The sequence below is a fragment of the Blennius ocellaris genome (genome assembly GCF_963422515.1).
Source record: "Blennius ocellaris genome assembly, chromosome: 6".
NCBI classification, from domain to species: Eukaryota; Metazoa; Chordata; class Actinopteri; order Blenniiformes; family Blenniidae; genus Blennius; species Blennius ocellaris.
Window position 1 is genome coordinate 27,865,513 of NC_137655.1, and position 26,075 is coordinate 27,891,587.

A 26,075-nucleotide genomic window follows, 5' to 3' on the forward strand; every position below is an offset into this window, starting at 1 on the left:
GCTCTGTAGGAAAAGTTATTTGTCTTTCTCACACCCTCACGAGAAAGGCTTGTTTTTTTAAACTAAAATCTACCCGGTTGTAACAGTGGCGTCGTTTGGAAATGCTGCATGTTGTTGTTGGTTGTTTTTTTTTTTGCAGTCGAAGGATTGAGGTTATTTACAGTCCTGGTCTCAGGAGCGCGTCTGGTTTGTGTTGATCATGATGTTGGGCAAGGCATTGCGTCTTTTCCTCCATGTGCCCAGGTCTCGAGCGTACCTCTTGACCTGGTGGAACCACTGCTGCGTGCGGGATTTGTCCGAGGCGCGAAAAACGAAGGACTCCCGCCGGATGTCGAGCACCTCGAAGGTGTCCTCGCAGTCGGGGTCGTTGGACACCACGCAGTTCCCCAGACGGATGGGCTCCCTCAGCACCGTGAACTTCCCGCTGCTCTTGTCCTTGATGAGAACCAGCACTCCGTCCCGGACGCTCTCCAGCGCGCCCTCGCCCTGCTCGCCCCGCGCCCCGGGGTCGCCGCCCTGCCCCGCCGCCTCGCCGGCCGGCTGTGTCCTCACCATCAGCAGACTCTGCACGTTCTGGAACTTGAGCGCCTTGCTGCCCTTCTTCACCCACTGACCGTCCGCCGGCTGGGACAGCTGCAGCGGCCCCTCCATGACGAAGCGCGTGTTCTCCCGCGCCCAGCCCACCGTCTTCATCGACACCTCCCGCATCTCGATGTTGATCACCTCCCTGTTCTTGCGGCTGTCGCGGCGGAAGGAGCGCAGGGACCAGGTGACCCCGTTGCCCTCCTGCTTGGTCTTCATGTTGATGTGCTCCAGGTGGGACTCCACGCGGCTCTTGGCCTCGCGGAGACGCACGTAGTCGGGGTGGGACTCGGGGGTGACCTTAATGATGCGGCTCAGCAGGAGCGGGTATTTGGTCACTCGCTGGAGAGGCGCCATGAGGAAGGAGCGCAGGTTCATGCGCCTCAGTGCTGTGTTGTCGTTCTGGGAAACGTCCAGGAAGATTCTGGAGAGAGAAGATTCAGACACTGTTCACACAACGTTTCAAGTGGAAATGCTTCGTTTTTGCATTTCTGTTTCACAAAGACTTCTCATTTACAAGGCAACGTTTTGAACAGGAAGCCTGTTTCTGCCGTCACGGAAAAGGAAGGAATGCTGTTGGTGGATTTTGTATTGAAAGTTCACACATGCAGCAGAGAACAATACGCTCTAAACATTAACACTGGCGAGAAAACGGAGATCTGTATGGACAGACCACCAAGTTAGATTGTTATTATGGTGACTGTCAAAATAAAACCACCACGTCAGAAGAGAATATGGACTGGGGGTCATGACACTGGAAGAAGCATTGTTCTGATTGTACAGCTCCTCCTGTTAGTGATCACATTTTTGGAAATGCAGACAGAATCTATTTAGAGGTAAATGACCACAATCACTCTGATCCAACATGGGTGAGGGAAGCTTATGAAGCTGATTGTTTCGTCCTCCAGCAAGAAGAACAAAGACTGCACTCAAGAACAATCACCAAAAAGAAAATCAAACAATCAGAGGAAGAATTTCACAAAGTGCTTAAAGAGTAAAAGGCAGCAAGAATACTGTTGACTAACTTACTAACAAAGAAGGCTGAGTCTGGTATCATGTTTGCTCGACAAAGAATGCTTGAATTTGGAAATAAACGAAGTAAGTTCAGAGCTTGTTTTGGAAGAAACTCTTCCCAAAAGGCTTTTATTGCTGTATCTCTGATGGGAACTAAGAGCCGTCAAACAAACAACACAAAGATTAACGAATGCTTTCAGAAATGCTATGAAACGTTGTCTACCTCAGAATTGGACAGCAGTACTTCCCAGCAGTTCTTTTCTAGAAGGCTTACAGACGCCTCAGCTAACAGAACAACGAGCTAAACTGCTGGAAGGACCGGCTACAATAACAGAAATTGATAAAGCAATCTCTTCAGTCAAATAAAAGCACAAGGGCCCATGGATTCTGTGTAGTTTTATAGAAAAATGAAAAGCAAAATTAACAAATTACTACAAAATGTGTTCAACAAATCCTTTGAAGAGGATGAACTGCCAGAATCGATGTGCTTAGCCCATATTGTAATAATCCCCCCAAAAAGAAAAGATCCAGACCTATGAGCTTCTTATGGCCCGGCGAGCCTTCGAGGAGTGGATGTTAAATACTGGACTAGAACGTGTGGAGACTGATGGACTCCATTCAGACCAAACAGGGTTTAGAAAAGGCCGAACTTCATCAGACAACGTAAGATATTTGATTAACATTATCCACTACTTTCATTCCCCTCAAACCCTACTGCTCCATTAACAATGATGCACAGAGAGTGTTCCATGGGTACGACTTTTATACAAAATGCCTCCGTCTCAAGAAATGTTCTAATCTCCGCCCACAGAGGGAGAGGTCAGAGGTCAGCCCATCACTGTTCTCTTCAACTGTGGAGCAGCTGGTGTCCAGCAAACCTCCAGTATGAGAGCAACGCTGGCAACGTCCCGCTGTACACCCACCATACCCTCCTCACATTAACAGACCCACCATACCCTCCTGACATTAACAGACCCACCATACCCTCCTCACATTAACAGACCCACCATACCCTCCTCACATTAACAGACCCACCATACCCTCCTCACATTAACAGACCCACCATACCCTCCTCACATTAACAGACCCACCATACCCTCCTCACATTAACAGACCCACCATACCCTCCTCACATTAACAGACCCACCATACCCTCCTGACATTAACAGACCCACCATACCCTCCTGACATTAACAGACCCACCATACCCTCCTGACATTAACAGACCCACCATACCCTCCTCACATTAACAGACCCACCATACCCTCCTCACATTAACAGACCCACAATACCCTCCTCACATTAACAGACCCACCATACCCTCCTCACATTAACAGACCCACCATACCCTCCTCACATTAACAGACCCACCATACCCTCCTGACATTAACAGACCCACCATACCCTCCTGACATTAACAGACCCACCATACCCTCCTGACATTAACAGACCCACCATACCCTCCTCACATTAACAGACCCACCATACCCTCCTCACATTAACAGACCCACCATACCCTCCTGACATTAACAGACCCACCATACCCTCCTGACATTAACAGACCCACCATACCCTCCTGACATTAACAGACCCACCATACCCTCCTCACATTAACAGACCCACCATACCCTCCTCACATTAACAGGCTCACCATACTCTCCTCACATTAACAGACCCACCATACCCTCCTGACATTAACAGACCCACCATACCCTCCTGACATTAACAGACCCACCATACCCTCCTCACATTAACAGACCCACCATACCCTCCTGACATTAACAGACCCACCATACCCTCCTGACATTAACAGACCCACCATACCCTCCTGACATTAACAGACCCACCATACCCTCCTCACATTAACAGACCCACCATACCCTCCTCACATTAACAGACCCACCATACCCTCCTGACATTAACAGACCCACCATACCCTCCTGACATTAACAGACCCACCATACCCTCCTGACATTAACAGACCCACCATACCCTCCTCACATTAACAGACCCACCATACCCTCCTGACATTAACAGACCCACCATACCCTCCTGACATTAACAGACCCACCATACCCTCCTCACATTAACAGACCCACAATACCCTCCTCACATTAACAGACCCACCATACCCTCCTCACATTAACAGACCCACCATACCCTCCTGACATTAACAGACCCACCATACCCTCCTGACATTAACAGACCCACCATACCCTCCTCACATTAACAGACCCACAATACCCTCCTCACATTAACAGACCCACCATACCCTCCTCACATTAACAGACCCACAATACCCTCCTCACATTAACAGACCCACCATACCCTCCTCACATTAACAGACCCACCATACCCTCCTGACATTAACAGACCCACCATACCCTCCTGACATTAACAGACCCACCATACCCTCCTCACATTAACAGGCCCACCATACCCTCCTGACATTAACAGACCCACCATACCCTCCTGACATTAACAGACCCACCATACCCTCCTGACATTAACAGACCCACCATACCCTCCTCACATTAACAGACCCACCATACCCTCCTCACATTAACAGGCCCACCATACCCTCCTGACATTAACAGACCCACCATACCCTCCTCACATTAACAGACCCACCATACCCTCCTGACATTAACAGACCCACCATACCCTCCTCACATTAACAGACCCACCATACCCTCCTGACATTAACAGACCCACCATACCCTCCTGACATTAACAGACCCACCATACCCTCCTCACATTAACAGACCCACCATACCCTCCTGACATTAACAGCTTAACTTTACAAAACCTGAACTCATCCAGCAGGTTTCTCATGTGAGTCTGAGGTCTCGTTTACACGACAACGATTAACAGTGTATCCGCAAAACTTTTTTCATTTTTGGGGTGTCCGTTTCTACGACACCAGTGTTGTGATCCTCTGTATCTGTGAAATTTGTATGCCGGCTCCCAAGGTGGAAAGATTATTTTATGGAAACTGCACATCTCTCCCCCTCCCTCCTGCTCATCCACTTGTAAACAAACATGGCCGACCCGTCGTGGTTTGACTGGCGGTCAGTATTGTAGTTTTATGGTCCATATCAGTAGTTTAATAGTTGAGACTCTCCCTGATAGCATCTGATTCCTCATCAGTCACTAGGATGTCAGGTTCTCTCCATTTTATAGTGTTCTGTTCTCTGCACACGCCTCTGTGGTTTAATTACAATATCAAGCAACAGCGCCCTCCAGTGGTGAATTGTCACATTTTATTTTGAATTAGCACTTCCTGTCTGACAGGAGACATTCTTGAGTGTGTCTGCCGCTGCAGTGGAAACACACTCCTTTTATTTTAACGGATTAGGTGTTGTCATGTGAAACATTGTCGTGGAAACGGGGCCTGAGCCTGACTTCATCAAGCCCTTTTGCTGGGCACCAGATGGATTCACATATCTAGGGGTTAAAATATCACCTACGATTAGTCAACTTTACACTGAAAATATCAACCCCATGGTAAAACACGTTAAGGATAAAAGGCGAGGCAGGAAAAAGCTTCTTATATTATTTCTTGGCAAAGTCAATCTTACTAAGATGATGATTCTTCTCAAAATGACTGAGCCTCTATCTGTGCTCTTCATATCTCTACAGAGAAGCAACATTACATACATAAATAAAGCTCTCTGACTATATATTGGCCGACACAAAGCCAAAAATTAAACTAGATACTTTACAAGTACCAAAAGAAGAGAGAGATGGAGCCTCCCCAACATTACAAGTTATACAACATCAATGCAAGTCAGAATTATTTTAATATGGCCACCAGCTCAACCAGAGCCACTGTGGTTTGAGATTGAAGCAGCGATCTCCAAACTAAACTCTCCTGTCAACTTACTGGATGAACGCAGGAGTGAACTACTCATTATGCAGTGACTCCAGAGCAGCACAATACCTCGTGGAATAATATTAAGGTAGAAAATTTCCCTTTAAAAAGTTCCCTGACGGCTGATTGAGAAAGTAAAAGTTATTAGCTAAAGACTTGTAATCCAGTCATTAGCTGGATTTGACCACCACAGAAGTAATTCTGCAGTAAAACAGCAGGTTGCCATGTTGGCTGACCAGGAGCCACCATATTGCTAAAACTGGAGGAAATACTGGTAAAATATTAATTTCTCCTCTTTCTCTCGCTGTATACTGTGTGTGTGTGTGTGTGTGTGTGTGTGTGTGTGTGTGTGTGTGTGTGTGTGGATATTACAGTATATTATTGCCACTGTGTTCATGTAATAAGTTAGAAACGTTGTTTCTAGAAATATTCAAATTGTCAGTGTTGGACCTGCACTCTAACTAAACCCAGACTCATGTTAGATGTTTATTAACTAATTAAGTTTTTATTTTGCTAATCTGGGAGAGAAACAGTTTTGCGCAATGCAAAGAGGACGTTATAAAAAGAGTTTTTGACTTTATATATAGTCTCTGTGTGTTGAGTCGACATTAATTCTGTGATTTTTCCTGAATAAATATCATTACAAGCTTCAGTCTTCAGGAGAAAAACAATGTGATTAATCACAATAAATTACAGAAAATTGTGGAATGAATTAGTTATTTTTTCTAATCAATTGACAGTACTAGTATTTAACATAAACTGAGTTATTCAACAACCATGACTGATAATCCTGACTTAACCAGAGGGGGCACTGGATTTAACTTTCATAACTGGTAGGAAGCAGGAATTCACCATATTCATGATCTTTGGGATCAGGGAATATTTAAAACATTTGGGTCCTAACCGACTACATACAAACTACAAACAAAAGATTTGACAAATTCCTTCAGGTCAGACACGAGATGCTGAGGAAAATGGAAGCTCTTAATTTCCCAGAACACTTTAGCTTAATGGAAACATTATTATGGACAGTATTAAACAAGGTCACTCTGTCTCCAAATTATATTCCAAACATTCCCACAGAAATCATGGGACACCAGCTGAAAACAATAGACACAGACATATGAGAGGAAATTTTACTTTTACCTTTGAAAATATCTATATGCAACCAATTCAGTGAAATGCAGTATATATGTCTGTATATCTAAAGATACTGTATGTACAGTAAATACACAGCAGGGGTCTCTCCAAACTGCCCAAAATGTAAAAATATTTTAGGAACAAGATTTCACTGCCTCTGGGAATGAGAAAAAAAATCCAATGATAACTGTGTGATAATCAAACAGCAAGTCCAGCCTCATCCACTGTGATGTCTGTTGTTCTTAATGTTTACCTGAAACATTAAGATCATGTTCAACATTACTGCTCATGAAAGGCTGTGATGACCACATGGGAAGGAGAGGAACCTCCCTCATGTCTCTGGAGCTCTTTGATGTGGGACGACATCTCTTTGGAAAGATGAAGATTTGTTATCAGTGATCAGAAGGACCTCTTTACAGCAAAGTTGGGCAAAGTGCCGGAGTACCTGGGAAATCAGAGTGTAACTACCTGGAAGGTTAGACCTTATGACTTTTGAGATCATTGCTGTAGATTTAATTACAAGTTTTAGATCATCTATATTTGTACTGTGCTGGACTGTTAATAATCCTTTTGAAATAGTTCAATACAAAGAATGTTTAAAAAAAAGGTTTTATGTTTTTACTTGAAAATATTGTGTAAACGACTAAGATGAAGTCTGCCAGTCTGTGTGTGAAGAGAACTCTTAAAAAGTTGATTAACAGCCAGAGTCATGGCTGAGCTGCGGTTCTGTCTAAAAATACAAATCATTGCATCTGAGCTCTGAGAATAGACCTTCTTCCTGAATAAATGATAGCTGGCTGTCTTTACACTGAGCGGGCCTGGCAGGGACAAGAGAAGCTCCCAGAGCAGCTTCCTCCTCACAGAGCAGCAGCTGCCGGTACCTGAGCAGCTCTTTCTCCTTCTCCAGGGTGTTGAGCATGTTGACCGAGGTGGACTGCTGCAGGCAGTACGTCTGGAAGGCAGGCAGCATGTTGACGAACTCCAGAAAGATCTCTCCGATGTACACTGTCAGCAGATCCTCGTCGCCCTGGAAACCAATCAGACAAATACTTTCAACATTACATTACATTACATTACATTACAGAGATGCATCAAACTCAGCACAAGTGAGGGGCGCTGGGTTGAAGGCAGACGTTGGAATAATCTTTTTGAATAAGAAGCCCATTGAAATAGAAGACTGTTATTTTCACTGATGCCATCTCAGGTACCAGGGCCAATACTGCATGTCATACTCATTAAAAGTTACTCGAGTATTACATGATGTCATCCGTCAGCAATGTCAGCAGCAGGGAGACAAGAGTGCATGACCGGTGTCTGGATTATTAGAATGAGCTTTAGCATTGTGAACTTTTACTTTAATGGCAGTAAAAGATTGTGAAATTATTTAAAAACAATAATAGTTGACTGCCGTAATTATCACATACAACAGCTTTTAATAAAAGAAACCAGACAATAACATTCATCTGGAGCTGGAGCTCATATTGTATAGAGTATCTTAAGTTTCATAACTACAATTTAGAACTGTAGACATTTTATGACATTTTTTTCTTCTTAATACTTTTTAGCCCTTTTTTTCAGTCATTTTGTCAAACGTTACTCTTTTTTAAAATTTAAAAACTTTGAGGTCAGTTTAGATTTTTACCCTTTTCTGGTTGTTTCTAGTTTCTGTTTTTGCTGTTTTAGAGATTCCTGTATTTGTTTTTCTTTTTTCCTTTCTCAAAATTTTCCCCTTTTTGTTTTTTTCCTTCTCTTTATTTTTCCATCTTTTTCCCTCCCATTTTTTCTTTTTTTTAATTGTTTCTCTTCACATATGAAACAAACCAGCAAGCAAACGAGCCTGTCGACATTCTAAGAATCTCTGAATTTTTCTATATTTTAATTTCACGATCAAGAAGTAAATATGGAAACAACATTGTTAAACTATTGAGCCTCTTGTTATTCAAATGTCACCAAGCCCAGATAAGAGTCCTTGTGTCGGTTAAATATATCGTTTTTGTTGCTGTCATTTAGATTTCTTTGACTTATTTCATTTGTGAATTATCTTCTGTGATTGATTATTTTCCCTGTCATGTTAAAGTCTTGCCTGTGAAACATCGGTGGAACAAGCTCATTTTGTAATAAACACTGTGTTTCCTTTTACACTTATCAGACAAAAGCCAGCAGTGTCACTCCAGATGAATAGTGACCCAGTTTAGGACCTGATCCAAAATACGATGAGCGGTTCTGAACCTGACATGTTCTGTTAAAGTTCAGCAGCTCGTTGGCTCCAGGAAAAGTCAGAACATCTATCTAATGCTTTCTGGACCCTGAAATACTTCAGCTCTGCTCTACATCTCCAATTTCCTGACTCTGTCTTTTAGCTGGTATGATTAAATGCAAGTTGTTGATTGAAAAAACCCAGGAACTGTTCTTTTGAGGAGAAAAGCTGCATAGAATTCACTTCATATGTCGTCATCATTTGGTGATATGATTCTCAATATATATTAATATATTGCTTTGATTCTACCCGTGTCTCCAAACAACTCACTTTATGTCGATTAAAAATGCAGAGATGTAAAGTAGCACAGCAGAAATACATTTTTACCTTACTGAAGTTCTATTTTTAGAGATCTATACTTTACTGGAGTGCTTTTGTTTTTAATTTAGGCCTGTTTCTGTTTAATTGAGATATTTTCATCTTTCAAAATCAAAACAAAAACCATCCTAATAAATGGCCCCATGATTGGATGAGAAGTGTAAACATGAACGTTCCTATAGGTTGGCACATGATCCACCACCCCTGAACATGAATGACAAATACAAATCAAGGTGCAAGCCGGTCCTGTATGCAAATGAGCTGTGTCATGTGCCAAACAGGAGCAGAAAGCAAAGTTGAGACGTCATTTTAAAAATGGTTTGCGAGCCAAAGCTAAACCAGAGAGCATCACTTTGGGTTTGCATCCAAAGGGTTGTCAGTCAGAGATGAAGATGCAGGAGCAGCACAGCGGAGCCGCTGGGTACCAGAACACACCTCCTCCCACCAGCTGAAGCTAATGCTAGCTGCTACTGCTACAAGCACAAGTCACCTGTCAGCTGCTTGCACAAGAAATGGAAAGACTGCCAGTTAAAAAACAATCAATCTTTGCAGCGACTGAATTGTGATGATAGAACTGATTATTGAGCATAACATGAGTGTGTGCGACTGTGTCTGTGTCCTTTCCGGTGTATCGGACAAACTGCTTTCCCTAATAACTGGTGACCGATTTCCTTTAGTGTCTGACTTCAGCCAACACGACCTCCAATATCAGTGCTTTACGGATACAATAGTTCAGGGGTCCTCAATAAGTGGCCCCCCGGAGCCCCCTGTCTGGCCGGCGCCGGCCCATTAGCTGCACACTAACGTGAAATAAAGTGGAATTTGTGGAGAATAAAACGCGCTGCTCTACCTTTTTAATCCTCATCCCACACCGTAGTCGGAGCCAGAGTCTGAGTGCACGTGACGTAATCACGTCAATGCTGCTCTGCTCGGACGTTCATGGGATTTCAATTTCACTACCTTCAAAACCACCCGTCATCGAGCAGCAAGTTAAAATTAAACGAAGAAACAACCTGACCTGCAGCGTGAAAAAGTGGAGCAGGAAAAGCGTCAGTTGAACTCTGACTGGACTGAACAGTTAAGCTTTATATTGTCAGCACTTTCTGCCTGCCGCCCGCTTTAATGGAAACGACCCTCCAGAATCCCACAGCCGCTAAACAGAAAACATAACGTGATTCAAGCCCTCCGGGTCTATAGTATGTTGCCATTGGTACCAGAGAGCAACAGTAGCATCATCGCTTGTTTCATAGAACCTTGACAAAGGTAAGAAACATTTGCTGATGCTGAGTTAATTCAGAAAATGTGTAATTAATATGGTTGATGAAGTTTTCAGTCACGAGCAGAAAAGCAAGACGATGGTTGTGGAGCTGTTAAAGGTGTGTTTACACAAAACAACCACAAGTTTGGCACAAATCTCAGTTCCTGACCGTGGATAATGATTTTGACCTGAACTCTATGATTCAGGTTCGAGGCGTCACGCCGTCACGGACAGTCGCCACCTTTTATCATGAGTTCCAAGTAAGAGCAGGAAACGGTGGTGGATCTTCAGGAGTCGTTACGCACCATCAGCATTATTGTTCCACGGTGTTACAAATTATGCAAAGCTGCGCTGCGGCGGGCTGCTGTGTGCCGTTGTGTATCGTCACTATCATGAATCTGTCAGGAATGTGGTGAATTGGGAAAATTTGTTATATTCAGTTGTGGATTTAGCTCTGAGAGACGTGGGCAGCCAGCCAGGGCTCAATCTGTGAAGGAGCGCTCCAGAAGAAATGAGAATCACCGTCTCTGGTGGAGGCAGGTGTTCACTCAGGGCGCAAAACGAGGCAGGTCCGCAACTGCTGGGTGTATATGCATATATATATATATATATATATATATATATGCATATAGATATCATGAGTATTTTAAAGGTAAAATCATGAATCAGCTGTCAGATCAAAGCAAAACATTCTCTTCTTGTCAAAGTTGACTTTTAACTATTTTATTCCATTATTCAACAACAAATTCATAACCCTAATTTTCTTGGAGAAACAGGAAGAAACTCGTCCAGGTATTATTTTGGGGTTCACACAGTGGATGGAGGCACTTACCTGGTCGAAAGCCTGGTCGATGCTGTCCTGCAGGTGTTCGGTGAAGCGGTCGTTGACGTCGATGAGCTCCTGAACGTTTCCGAACACCACGGCGAGCTGCTCGGCCGTCAGCAGCCCGGCGCTCTGCATGGGGCAGTAAAACTCCTCCTTGATGATGCGCAGGTCCTCGCCGTAGCTGGACTCCGTGTTGAGGAACTCCAGGATGGCTTCCTTGCGCTCGATGCGCAGCTTGGAGCAGCGCTCACACATGCGCTCCCCCCGCTCCCTGGAGCCCCCGTCCTTCAGCCCGCAGTCCGGACAGGGCCTCTGGGCCTCCCAGGCCCTCAGGGAGGCGGACGGTCTCTTCCAGGAGCGTGACAGGCCGGGGCCGATGCCGCTGTCCACCCGTTCCACCTCGGCGCCCCGACTCCTCCTGTAGCGACGAGGCTCGCTGTCCTCCTCCTCCCGCTCATCGCTGAGGCCCACCACGCCGCTGTCGGCGCTCAGGCTGCTGATGGTGCTCCAGCGATGCTGCCCGGACCGGGTCACACCCAAGACGGCCTGCCGCTCCTCGCCGGGGGGCTCCGAGCGGCCCCGGAGGGCTGCTGGCGCTGGAAGGACCAACACAAACATCGCCTTACGCTCACGAATGCATTTATTGTTATTCAGACTGCGTGGAAGCGCACAAGCAGACAGTGATGATTGGAGCTTCCCCGATGGATGCACATTCAATCAGGACCACTAATTACTGGTCATGTCAAGAGGAGAGAGCTGTTATAGAGATCATCTTACTCCGATAATTAGATCTCTAACCCCCCCAGTCAAGGACTTAACCTTTGTCAATAAACATTTAAAATGAGAGTCTGAATCACTCGTCATGTCAGCAGGCCTGAGTAATACAGGTGTTCCATCAAAATACACCCACAGTAACGACACTTTCTCACTGCAGAGAAAACCATTAAAAAAATCATTTGTGTTTGCTGGGGACAGACACAAGGTCATCATGATCATGAACCATATCGACCCACTTCCGTGGCCACATCCAGTATCTGAGAGCTGCTATTGACATGTTGAGTATAAGCAGTGTGTGTGTGTGTGTGTGTGTGTGTGTGTTTTTGTGGGGGGGGGGGGGGGGTGTCACGGCAGGTCGAAATATTCAGAGGCAGGTTGCATAAGAGCGGCTGAAAGAAAACAAGCGGCGCTCTCAGAGCCAGACTCTTTAAAAAGCCAGCCGCCTGTCAGAGGACGACTCTGGATTCGGGCTGATTCACCTTCCCTGATGAAGTGAGGAAGATGCAATGAGGACACGGAGTGTAATGAAGGCAGAGCAGGGAGGGCTGCTCAAGCAGGACGTCAACAACCACACATGCAATCCAAATCCAAATCCTCTCCAGGACAAACAGGCTATAAATTCTCCATAAGAGTTTGTGTGTAGCTCACAGTAACGGCTAATTCCTTTGTACTTCATTAACTTAGTACAATAAACAGTACATTTCCTTACATTGACAGGCTGTTTGATTACCTTAAAAACCAACAGTCATGGTTGCTGTGCCACTCTTTTTCTCTCTCCCTGTAAACTTTGACCCCAAGGAGCTGCATGGTGGGGGTTCACTGGCTTCAACCTTCAGGTTAAAGAAGCCAGCTTGTAACCGGAAGCTTACAGTCATGAACGGGCAGGAGATTCAGGTGGGAATAATCACTGCCATGGGCCCTGGAGCAAGGCTCTTAAACCCTGCATGCTGTCCGGGTGCCAAGCTATGGCTGGATGCTTCCTGACCAGGAGGGATTAAAAGTACAGTGAAAATTCTTCCTAGTTTTCTTTGATTTGCGGCTCCAAGCTTCCGGCTTCGTCCCACAGACCTGCAAGTCTGTACGTTTGTAAATCACAGGTGTGAATATGGATGGAAGGATGCAGTAGACCTGACATGTAGATACTGCTTGTTGATATCCTTTCACTAGTTTGTGGTGTTTTATTTATTAATTTTATCTTAAAATGTAAACAATTTCACTTATGTAGCGTGTTCCACCGGTGGATCAGCCACCTGCTGTTTACAGGGTTAAACTTTTCATCAAGCTTGATGAAGCAGAGAGACATTTAAAACACAGGGTTGTTGCCCTCCAGGAACAGGGTAGGACACCCCCGGTCTACAGTTACCTACATGAGGTTTATCAAAGGAAGGTGAAGGACTAAATCTGTGCAGTCCTGGACAATCCTTCTCATGCAAGATTCCTCTATTCCCACTGTCATCAGTACCCATCAGTAATTTGACCGAAGCCACATCCGCCTCTACACTGACTTATTTTCATCTCTCAATTTGACATTTTATCTGCCCTCTTAACAATTACCTTGATGTCATTCAACACTTGTCTGTCGTTATTGGTCATGGTCACTTGATTCATCTCATAGGGCAAAGTGCAGTTCCATCCAGCCATTGTCCACCGCTATCCGGGGCTGGGTCACGGAGGCAGCAGTCTAAGCTGGGATGTCCAGACTTCCCTCGCCCCAGACACTTCCTCCAACTCTACCGGTGGCACCCCAAGACATTCCCAGGCCAGCCAAGAGACATAGTCCCTCCAGCGTGTCCCGGGTCTGCCCCGAGGCCTCCTGCCGGAGGGACATGCCCAGGACACCTCCCTGGGGAGGCGTCCATCCCAACCAGATGCCTGGGCCTCCTCAGCTGGCTCTTCTGGATCTGGAGGAGCTGCGGCTCTACACCGAGCTCCTCCCTGGTGGCTGAGCTCCTCCCCCTATCTCTAAGGGTGACTGAGCTCCTCACCCTATCTCTAAGGGTGACTGAGCTCCTCACCCTATCTCTAAGGGTGACTGAGCTCCTCCCCCTATCTCTAAGGGTGACTGAGCTCCTCACCCTATCTCTAAGGGTACGCCCAGCCACCCTATGGAGGAAACTCATTTCAGCCGCTTCTATTCGGGATCTCCTTCTTTCGGTCATGACCCATAGTTCATGACCATAGTTGAGGGTAGGAATGAAGATCGACCGGTAAATCGAGTGTCGTCTTTTGGCTCAGCTCCTTCTTCACCACGACGGACCGATACAACGACCACATAACTGCAGACGCTGCACCGATCCGCCTGTCGATCTCACGCTCCATCTTCCTCCCACTCGTGAACAAGACCCCGAGATACTGGAACTCCTCCACTTGGGACAAGGGCTCTCCACCGACCTGGAGGGGGCAAGCCACCTTTTTCCAGTAGAGAACCATGGCCTCGGATTTAGAGGTGCTGATCCTCATCCTAGCTGCTCCACACTTGGCTGTGAACCACGTCAGTGCAAAGTCCTGGTTCAATGAAGCCAACAGAACTACATCATCTGCAAAGAGCCAAGATGAGATCCTGTGGTCCCCAAACTGGACCCCCTCTGGTCCCTGGCTGGGCCTAAAAATTCTGTCCATGTAGGTGATGAACAGAACCAGTGACACAGGACACCCCTGCCAGAGGCCAACGTGCACAGGGAACAGGTCCGACTTACTGCAATGTGAACCAAACACAGGAGCACCCCCCACAGGACGTCCCGAGAGACATGGTCGAACACCTTCTCCAGATCCACAAAACACATGTGGACTGGTTGGGCGAACTCCCATGAACCCTTGAGCACCTGGTGGAGGGTATAGAGCTGGTCCAGTGTTCCACCATCAGGAGAACCTGGTGGAGAGTATAGAGCTGGTCCAGTGTTCCACCATCAGGAGAACCTGGTGGAGGGTATAGAGCTGGTCCAGTGTTCCACCATCAGGAGAACCTGGTGGAGGGTATAGAGCTGGTCCAGTGTTCCACCATCAGGAGAACCTGGTGGAGAGTATAGAGCTGGTCCAGTGTTCCACGACCAGGACAAAAACCGCATTGTTCCTCTTGGATCCGAGGTTCGACTAACGGCCGGACCCTCCTCTCCAGTACCCTGGAATAGACTTTCCCGGGGAGGCTGAGGAGTGTGATCCCTCTGTAGTTGGAACACACCCTCCAATCCCCCTTCTTAAAAAGAGGGCCCACCACCCCGGTCTGCCAGTTCAGACGTACTGTCCCTGACCGCCACACGATGTTGCCGAGCCATGACAGTCCCTGCACATCCAGAGACTTAAGGAACTCAGGGCGACTCTCATTCACTCCCGGTGCCTTGCCACCGAGGAGCTGAGCAACAACCTCGGTGACTCCAGCTTGGGTAATGGACGAGTCCACCTCTGAGAACCCAGCCTCTACTTCCTCAATGGAAGACGCAAAGTGCAGCTGTGACATTTAAATTCCGCCTGTGATGGATCAATAGATTTTTTTAAACAATTTACTTTTGTTTGTCTGTATTTAAAATTTCAAGTATCAAGAGAGAGTTACGGAGAAGAAAGCTGTATTTATAGCTTAACTGTGGCTAAAACCTGCTGGTCAGGTATGGCGGTTTACACACGGCTGAGGACGCGCTGCCCACTTTGTATAATCCATATGTTTGAGACTGTTGAATGATTATAGTGGCATTTTCTTGCATGAGAACATTCTCATCATACAGTTATACACTGTCAAAATCCAAATTTAGTTGGATGCGGATAAAAAAACAAATTTTCTATTGGTTTGTCACAATTTACTCAGACATACTAATATTTACAAAGTTACTAACATTGGAAATATATTCTCTGATGTCTGCTTTTCAAAGAGATCAAGGTTGTGCACACAAACCTGCTGAAAGGGAAGTTATTAAAGATTTACTTTGGATATGTCTATTTAAGTGAAAATCCCCCTTATGGCTTAATGGATTGATTATGGAAAAGAAGTAAAAGAAAGAATAAAAGAAAACTAACGATGTGATTTCCTCACCACTGTCCCGGTCTCTGTCTCGGTCCCGGTCCCGGCGGTGGCTGTGGATCCGGGCGGCGGCAGCGATCTTCATCTCCAGCTGTTTGCGCTTGGAGGCGTCGGCTGGCATGGGGTCACTGTAGTGGGGCCGGAGGCGGCACTCGCGCTGCGCTCTCACCGTCTCAGCCAGCTCATAAGCTGCATCGGAGCTGGAGCGCCTGCAGCCCAGACCGGCGTGCTGCCGGTAAGAAAACACACGCGTCAATCAAACGGTCACGTTGCTTTAATAAAGAGTGGAAATGAAGCAAAGCCCTCTGAGGAAAGAAGGTGAGACTGACAATAAGTAATCCTGTGTGTGTGTGAGTGTGTGTGTGTGTGTGTGTGTGGGGGGGGGGGGGGGGGTGATGATGATGACATCATTACATAACAAATCTTGGTTATCTCTCTGATCCCCGCTTGCAGAACTGAAAAATGTCCAAAATTCATACTCTGATGCGGCTCCCATCGCCTGCCAACACCCTGAAAACACAACACTCTCTTATCACAACAGTATCAGCCTGCTGTGAAGGCGAGAGACGTCCCCCACCTGACAAGTCAAAGCGTCCCCCGGGACAGTAGGGATTCCCCAAACACTCACCGCCTGGCCTCGGAAATCCTTTTAACAGTCAAACTAAGCCCCTGAGAGGCGACCTGACAGGAAAGTTCAAAAGTCAAGGATATGGCATGTGACCCTTCACCTGATAGAGTAGAGGGCCGCGACCTCGCTGGAGCTTTCACAAACTTATAGGCATGTATTATCATTATCACAGCAATCAGTCTTCTCAAGAGATTTTGACCTTTGGGTTTGAGGTGACGGATGTGACCCATCCATCTGTCCCGACTGCCTGACACCACTTCATCCACCGCACAGTGGAGATGATCCAATGACTGTGGCAGTTCAAACGATAACCTCTAATGCATGTTATTTGGACATTGGGAGGAAAAGGCAGTACTTGGAGAGAAGCTATGCATGCCCAGGGGGAACATGCAAACTCCACAGAGAATGCTTTGATAGGTTCATGTGGGCCGCATGGTTAGCGCTCTCACGTCATAGCAAGAAGGTCAAATACTGGCTGGGGCCTTTCTGTGGAGAGCTTGTTTTTTCTGCGTGTGTGTGTGTGTGTGTGTGTGTGTGTGTGTGTGTGTGTGTGTGTGTGTGTGTGTGTGTGTGTGTTTCCTCTGGTTTTCTTACCCCAGTTCAAAAACATGCTGGTGTGTGTGGTTGTCTGTGTTTGCCCTGTGATGGAGTGGAGATGTGTCCAGGGTGTATCCTGTACTCGCCCATAGTTGGATGGATGGATGGATGGATGGATGGATGGATGGATGGATGGATGGATGGATGGATGGATGGATGGATGGATGGATACGGATCATACCCGACTTCATTACCTCTCTTCTGTTCATGCCTGTCGCTCGTCTCAGGCTCCAGCCAAGAGTGTTAAACTACATGACTGAGCTACTTTTACTTAAAAATTAAATTAAGCCATGAAGATAATGAATCCTCTGCCCCTGCTTCATCATGAGGAGGGTCAGGGGTCAGACTTCGCTGCAGGAAAAGCAGAGGACGCTCTGGTCTTGTTGGTAGGGCAGTGAGCTCAACATTCGGTTTGCTCTGGAGGATTCAGGCAGCGAGCGGTGCAATGTCACACCGTTCCTCTGGAGTCTCCTTTCATTAGCCATTTGAATGAGGATGCTTGTATGTGAGTGTTTGTAAACTTGATGAGGTCGACTGGTTCAATGTTTTAGTTTTACTTGGAGACACAGATGAATAAGTGACAGGTAAGTCGTGAAATCTAAAGATGACAGTGTCAGTTGGGGCATGCAAGTCAGTGTAGTGGTTAGTACTCTTGCCTCAGAGCCAAAATGTCCTCCGTTTGAGTCCCTACTTCATATCTTTTGCAGGTTGCTCCTGTGCATGCATGGATTTTCTCTTGGTTTTCTCCCATAATGCAAAAACAACTATCAGAGCAGGGCTAGTGCACATTTTAGTTGAGGAGCCACATACAGCACAATTTCATCATCAGTGGGCTGAACCAATAAAATAGTGTCATAATAACCTTTAAATTTAAACTTTAAAGATCTGTGGTGCAGAGTATATGTGATCAAAATGTCTGTATTTTCACAAAACCAAACAATTACCACTGAAAATGGCTATCGCCAATTTGATTGAAACCTTCTGGCGCAAAATCCAGTGAAATGATCAAAAAAACTGTTGCATTGTGGGTCTCAACTTGTGTCTCAGTGTTGTGTTGTGTCTTATGAAATTTGCTTAAAATGAATCAGTTTTCTTTGACATTTGTATAATTTGTTTGCTGGTCTGGTTGAATTGGAATGTCTTGCAGGCCGGTTTTGGCCCACGGGTCAGATGTTTGACATCCCTGCTTTAGAAGCACTGTGCAGGAAGTGATAATAAATTATGTTTGAGGACTATTGTAAGAGCAAAAACAGGCTTGCTATGTAAAAGAGGGTGCAAAAGAAACTATACAACATTTAAACAGGTGGGGCCGATGCTCACTTTCTACCCAATTTATCTGTTTTTAGACTGAGGGACGACAACAAACGGGAAACCTTTGCACACGTAAGCCCTAACACAGAATCTGACCACGACAAACCAACATGATCATCACTCCGCTCAGAATCAGCAATAACATGTCAGTGGTGATGATTTCCACTTCTTCAATATCATAAACGCAACATAATCTAAAGTACATGTAGGGGTTTATTAGCTGTGTTATCTTGAAGGTTAAATATGTTTTTACAGCTCCAGACAGATTTCATTAGATGGGAGGGGGCAAAAAAAAAAAAAAAAAATGGCAGACCCCGACCCTGAGCGGTATCAGACGCAGCCGCTGCATATCAGACAGACAACATTAGAATCAGTCTGTGACTCCAGACAGCGACACATGAAGTGCAATAAAGCTTTCAACATGGTGCGATCAGAACGTTAACGTGGTAGCGATCAGGTAAAGTAGCGACGAGCCGTTTCCCCTTCAGCAGGAACATCAAACTGCAGCAGTTACTTTGGGAATGCAGTGGCGGGCTGCATTACGCATTCAGAGCCATCAGTGTGAGAAGCATGAAGCGGACGCACCTCCACATCTGTTCTGTCAACTACCTGCAGCCACTTGCCGGGCTTATGTCTTCTGTTCTGCAGAAGCAGAGAGCAGCGTAATGCTAGCTGCAGCTCAGGCTGGAGAGAGGCTGCAGCCAGAGACGAGGCAAGAGGCGCCGTCACCGGCAGCATCCCGCTGCAGGAACCGGGGGTTTAATCCCATCTTTCTCACTGCATCTTGCTGCTGCAGCAAGACGGTGCACTGCATGCTCACATCTCCCAACTGTGTGTGTGTGTGCGTGTGTGTGTGTGTCGCAGTCCCCTTGCTTGTCCCAGTCATCCTTGAATGCCGATAGACGTGCCTGTTTCTGTGACGACGAAACGTGCGGCGAGGTGAGACACGCAAGATGACATGCTCACAACAAACACGAAAAGAAGAAGGAGATTTAAAAAAATACAAGAAAAACATCCTTACGCATTCTCCTGCTTCCTCTCTTCCTCCTCCTTCTCCTCCTGCGGGCGCCTCGTCGCCAGCCTCGGCTCCGCAGGCCGTTGCCGACGTTGCCATGGCAACGACGGAGGGCTGACAGTCGGCTGAGGGGGCGGTGATGTCACAGCCGCTGTACCGGTCACCTGACAGCCTGACGGGGGCCTCGGTGGAGATCTCTGCACTGCAGCTGGAGGAGAGAGATTCAGACGGGGGGAGGAACGGGAGGGGGGGGGGGGGGGGGGGGGCAGGAGAATGATAAGGGAAAGCAGAGAAGGCGAGCATGAGGGGAGGGGAATTACATGAAGAAATATGAAGGAAAAAGGAGATGAGGAGGAAAGAAGCGTTGTGTTGACATTAGAATTCTGCTTACAGCACCTCCGTCATTCACTCCTCCTCCTCTGTCTCCGCTCTCCATGCCCCCCCCACACCCCCACACCCTGCTTCCTGTCAGGCCTCCTCTCCCCATCACCCACCCTTCATCCTCCTCCTCCCACCCTAAAACATCCAAATCAATGGCCCTGGTCTCTTCCACCCCTGACCCTCCGCTCCCCCCTCACAGGAGGGTAATTAGACACCTGAACAGCTGAACCAGTGGACCACAGGGGCCACGCCTTCATGCCACCACACACACATAAGGGAGGAAATCTCATGTCACTGTTTAAGAGGGAGTGAAAGATTACTATTGCTGTTACTGCCATGGACTGGGACATTTTACTTTTACAGCCTCATGTGTACGCAATGTGCAATAATAGTATTAGTACACCAATTACTGCAGCTGAACCCTTAATCCGGTAAGACATCACATTTGTTAAAATCCAAATTTGGTCCAAAAAAACAAAGGCAAGTTAATGACTGTCAGAAGAAACATACAGAAACATTGTAATTATGCTAATTATCATGTTTGGGATACTTTTATTGCTGAAAAACACATTGTACAACAGGCAATGTATGTGTCACATTTAGGCCTCGTTTACAAGAAAACCTTTTCAAGAGAAAACAAAAAACTGCAGTTGCATTTTGGGAGTCCGTTTCCACGACAACAGTGCTTAGAACCACTGAAAACACTCTGAAGGTCGAACTTTTTTAAAAACACTTCGACTCTGGCCCTGTTTACACAACATTTCACGTGACAAAAAAGACAACGATGGGACAACAATGTAGTTAGTATGCTGGGCCATGGGAGGGCGCTGTTGCTTGATTTTGTAATGAAACCACACAGAGATGTGTGCAGAGAAGAATACGCTATAAACATGGAGACAATGAAGAGAACCTGACATCCACATGGACTGATGAGGAATCAGATGCTATAACTACTGATATGGACGCTAAAACTAGAATACTGACAGCGAGTCAAACCACTGCGGGGCGCCATCTTTGTTTACAAGGGATGGAAGGGAGGGGGAGAGTTGCGCACGCACAATAACAGGCTAAATAGACAATCACCACAATAAAAATCCAACTTGGTAGTTTTATTTTGACAGTCACCATAATAACAATCCATCTCAGTAGTTTAATTTTGACAGTCACCATAATAACAATCCAACTTGGTAGTTTTATTTTGACAGTCACCATAATAACAATCCAACTTGGTAGTTTTATTTTGACAGTCACCATAATAACAATCCAACTTGGTAGTTTTATTTTGACAGTCACCATAATAACAATCCAACTTGGTAGTTTTATTTTGACAGTCACCATAATAACAATCCAACTTGGTGGTCTGTTCACTAGAATGTTCTCCCAATGTTGATGTTTAGAGCTCACTGTTCTCTGCTGTGTGTGTGTGTGTGTGTGTGTGTGTGTGCGTGTGTGTGTGTGTGTGTGTGTGTGTGTGTGTGTGTGTGTGTGTGTGTGTGTGTGTGTGTGTGTGTGTGTGTGCGTGTGTGCGTGTGTGTGTGTGTTTTCATTCCAAAAACAACCAACAGCACCAACTAGTGGACAACAAGAAAACTACATAGTTTTCAATGTTTCTGCCATTTCCACAGAAACAGAAATCGTTTTTAGATTGTTCACCTATAAATGCAAAACGTTTCTGAAACGACAACACAAAAACTAATCATTTGCATTTGAAACGTGTAAATATTGTGTAAACATTGTGTGAATGTGTAAACATTGTGTAAATGTTGTTTAAACATTGTGTAAATGTTGTTTAAACGTGTAAATGTTGTTTAAACATTGTGAAAACGTGTAAATGTTGTTTAAACATTGTGTGAATGTTATGTAGACATTGTGTGAATGTGAAAACATTGTGTAAATATTGTGTAAACATTGTGTGAATGTTGTTTAAATGTTGTGTAAATGTTGTTTAAACGTGTAAATGTCATTTAAACATTGTTTAAACGTGTAAATGTTGTGTAAACATTGTGTGAATGTTATGTAGACATTGTGTGAATGTGGAAACATTGTGTAAATATTGTGTAAACATTGTGTGAATGTTGTTTAAACATTGTGTAAATGTGTAAATGTTGTTTAAACGTTGTGTAAATGTTGTTTAAACGTTGTGTAAGTGTTGTTTAAACATTGTGTAAATGTTGTTTAAACGTTGTGTAAATGTGTAAATGTTGTTTAAATATTGTGTAAATGTTGTTTAAACGTTGTGTAAATGTGTAAATGTTGTTTAAACGTTGTGTAAATGTGTAAATGTTGTTTAAAACGTACTGTGCGATTGTATGAGGCTGTTGATTAACATGAAACAAGAATATAGCTGGCTATCACTATCAAATTAAAATCATAAAGCCTCCTCAAATGTTGTATTGTTCCTGCCACGCTTCCTGCCCTTGCACACAGACACAAGCATGCAGCTGCTTTGATTCCTTTGTCTGATAACAAGGGATTGAGTTTTGCAGCCAGCATGTGACCTCAAACAGTAGAGAGACAGTAACACACTGCTGCATGGGAATTAAACTACTCTGAAATTCAGTATCTATGAACATGAGCCTTTGTGGTTCTCCACGCCCGCAGGGACCTGCTGAAGCCTTTTGTAAGAACGGAGACCACAACAGGCACTTTGGAGACGAGACATTTGGAGATTTGGTTTGCAGCTGACCAGAGATCATTCCCCAGCTCTGTCTTGAATATTCATGCAATCATGCTTCTGTCTACATTATCATCTTATTATTTTGCCTGCTGGTAGACCTCACTGACTGACTTTCACCACATTCTTTACAAAACATCCTTTTTATAGAAATGCACCTTAAATAAACTGGAAAACCAACAAAAAAGCCAAAGAGCTAAAAACATTAGTTCTGATTCTTTTAAATCCCATAAAGTCATTTAAATTATAGGTTACTGTGTAAATTATTGGTCAGTGGAGCTTTAGAATTGAGAAAACAGCTTTAAATTTTGCTTGTGGCAGTCTGAAAAAACCCCAAACCTCCCCACCATAAAAGATGCTTTTCAAACACACAGGAGTTTCATGCATCAGCAGCAGAGTGCCAAGATGAAATATTGCAATGCCAATTCTCGAGATGATTATTGTTTTATTCAAATTAAAGGTGTATTTGTTGGTTTTTTATTGGCTCAGCAAGTTTAATGGACCCAGGGGTCAAAACACATAATGGAGTCTGAACAATGTGCAGAAGGAGCGAGAGGCTGTAAATCCCACAAATATTGACTTTCTTCTCAAAGTGGTGTACGTGGGGGGGGGGGGGGGGGGGGATCTGGCTCCAGGGCTGAAGTGAAATGTTGTATGTGATATCCTCTTTTCTGCCTTTGTCTTACTCCTTGTGTCAGATTCACCGTGCTCGTACAACCGAGTTACCATGGGGTGCTTCTATTGTTTCTATGTGGTTATAGTTTGCATTTATATATATATATGTATATAATTTTTTTTTCTTTCTTATTTTCACAGAAAACACTGAGTTTTTCAGGAGCAATGATTTATACATTGGGCAATTTTGTGTATCATCAGTCTTCAAACTTAGAGCCTCAGGCTCTGTTTACATGACAGTTGTGCTTGGAGTCCCTGAAAAGGCCTTTAAAAAAAACAAAAACAAACAAACTGGGGTTTGTGACGATGAGTAGAGTCATTTAATTAGCCTGACTTTTTCTACAATTCAAGGTTAAGTAACCAAACAAACCCTGTCTATAAACTCTTCAGGTGATATATGTTTATGGCTTCTATGTTTGTTTTCCACAGAGAAGTTAATGTACATGTTTCCATGGTGGGACTGATTAACGGTCCAGCCTTGCTGACCGGAGCTAAATTGATTTAAACTGCTTCCTGGCTTGACAAAGAGTATTTTTGTTTCCAAGAATCAGGACATTTCCAAGCCCATCATGGTTCCAGGTTCACTTTCACTTTCCAGGAAGAAGTCTTGCCATAGGGTTCAGTGTTAAAACCATCTTCTCCTATTGCATGTGCAGTTTTGCAGTTTTCATGCTGAAATGAAGACAATTCTGGAGCTTCACAGTTAAGATTTGAACTTTGTCACTTTCGATCAGAATTAGTCAACCGGACTAAATGACTAATGATTTTCATTAGTCGTCACAACCCTATTGAAAAAGGTCCGACTCTGGAAATGGGGGAAAACGCAAATTCTTGAAAATGCTGGGGCTCCGTCTCCGTGTAGACGGTGGAAACATAGTAACTTGATGTTCTGCACATGCTCAGTAGAGCCAATCAGAACAAAGTTTCCTCTGTGGTGTCATGACTCCAAGTCCACATTCTCCTGGATCTGGTACTTTTATTTTGACAGTCACGTAAAAACAATCCAACTTGGTGGTCTGTCCACGAGAATGTCTGTGTTCTCCCAGCATTAATGTTTATAGCGTTTTGTTCTCTGCTGTGTGTGTGTGTGCTTTCGTTACAATCACGGTACCCTATCATCAGTCTCCAAATCCAGAGATTAGTTTGTAAAATCTTGATTCATGCAACCAAGACACAGACTTCATTTTTCATTTTAGAAGCCTCTTGTGGATTTGTACCATGAGTCAGCAAACCATGATCTAGAAATCAGTCATAAAAGAGTTTTCTCATCCGTTGACAACATGAACAACAGCCATTTTTCACATTGAGGAAGCTAAAGTCAGAGCATTCGTGCAGATTTAGAGCTCAAACCAACGTAGTAATTAACCTTTAATCAGCCCTAGTTTTAACTGAGTTTACTTTGACTTGTTTATGCTCATATTTCCCAGTAGCGACTGAACAAGAGCTGTAATTAACCTAATGGTTCCCACCACTTAAATCTGCTGAAGTTCTTTCAACACACAACATTAAAATGAATCTTTCTGATGCTCTGTGGTGGTCAAATATTTTGCATTTTAAACTGCATAATAACCCTGTACTTTAAATTGCATTAGAAATTCAACCAATGAAGCAGATGAAAAGTGTCAAAACGTCCACAAAATACGACGACATGACAGGAAGTGTAGTGAGGACAGTTCAGAGGCTGCAGCTCGGCGGCATCCAGCCGTTCTCCTCAGCTTTTATATGAGCTGTCACAGCCTGGATGATGCATGGGGAGTAATAACCTGGAGCTTCATTTATCAGGAAGCCAGTGTGTGAGATAGATCACCGCTCAGCACGGCGACATGTCACACTGAAACGAGCCCCGCTGTCACTTTTACTGATGCATGTATCACTGGAATGAATTCTATATATTTCTGCTAAGTGAATGCATCTGATTGAGACAAATAAATGGAAAAGATAAACAAACAAAATGTATGCACCCTCACTTGGCCTCTGATAGATTGCTTGTGCAGCTTTGCTGAAGTGTGCAATTAAGTGGGTGACGCTGCTGCAACGCCTCGCTCTATAAAACCCTCCCAGGTGGGATCATATGAAAACCACTAATATTGCGGCGTGCGATCCACAATGCACCTAACACAAGGACTTGTTCTGTGGAAGCCGAGCACCGCCGGGTGCAGAGATCACACAGAATATTGTCATGTTTAATTAATCAACCTTTAAGTATTAAAACATTGGCGGCGCCCCAGGTTGAGATTAAAGCTCAGGAGGGTAGTGCGTGTTGCATTCGGGTGCTTTTTGAACATAAAAGATGAATCCATGTGGGATAAACAACGCCAAAAATAAGATACTGGAGATTTCAATGGGATTGAAGTGTTGCAGTGAAACAGAAGAGATGATTGGAGATGTGAGGAACTCAGGTGATATCTTGTATGGACTGTCACTTTAGAGCCGAGGTGTCAAATAGGCTTCAGGTCAGGGGCCACATGCTGCCCAACTGTCCTTCCTTCACAATGAGAGACGCTTATTCCCGATCGACTGTCAGTGTGCGAAGGAAGCATATTGCATTCACATGAAAAATTAATCTGAATTAACGATATCATTATCTCAGAATTATGAGATAAAATAAATAATTTTAAAAAATGACTCTGTTTTTCTGAATTCATGAGATACTGCTGCCTGAACCGGGAACAACAAACTACAATACCCAAAGCCAAAAGAAGTCACACTCCACTTCACACAATGCATCAGACTCTTAAA

The 26,075-nt window shown here is 44.8% G+C and overlaps 1 protein-coding gene across 1 annotated transcript in view; it reads right to left on the reverse strand.

Moving 5' to 3' along the window:
* Positions 1 to 171: 171 nt before the first annotated feature.
* Positions 172 to 26,075, reverse strand: part of arhgef49 (Rho guanine nucleotide exchange factor 49) — a gene marked incomplete at both ends in the record, with an annotated part of 32,245 nt that continues 6,341 nt past the window's right edge. The window contains 7 exons of the mRNA XM_080498589.1: positions 172 to 1,006; positions 7,492 to 7,637; positions 11,276 to 11,865; positions 16,068 to 16,284; positions 16,535 to 16,565; positions 16,684 to 16,736; positions 19,613 to 19,814. Coding sequence (XP_080354715.1) covers positions 172 to 1,006; positions 7,492 to 7,637; positions 11,276 to 11,865; positions 16,068 to 16,284; positions 16,535 to 16,565; positions 16,684 to 16,736; positions 19,613 to 19,814 — 2,074 coding nt within the window. The remainder of the gene's footprint in view (positions 1,007 to 7,491; positions 7,638 to 11,275; positions 11,866 to 16,067; positions 16,285 to 16,534; positions 16,566 to 16,683; positions 16,737 to 19,612; positions 19,815 to 26,075) is intronic.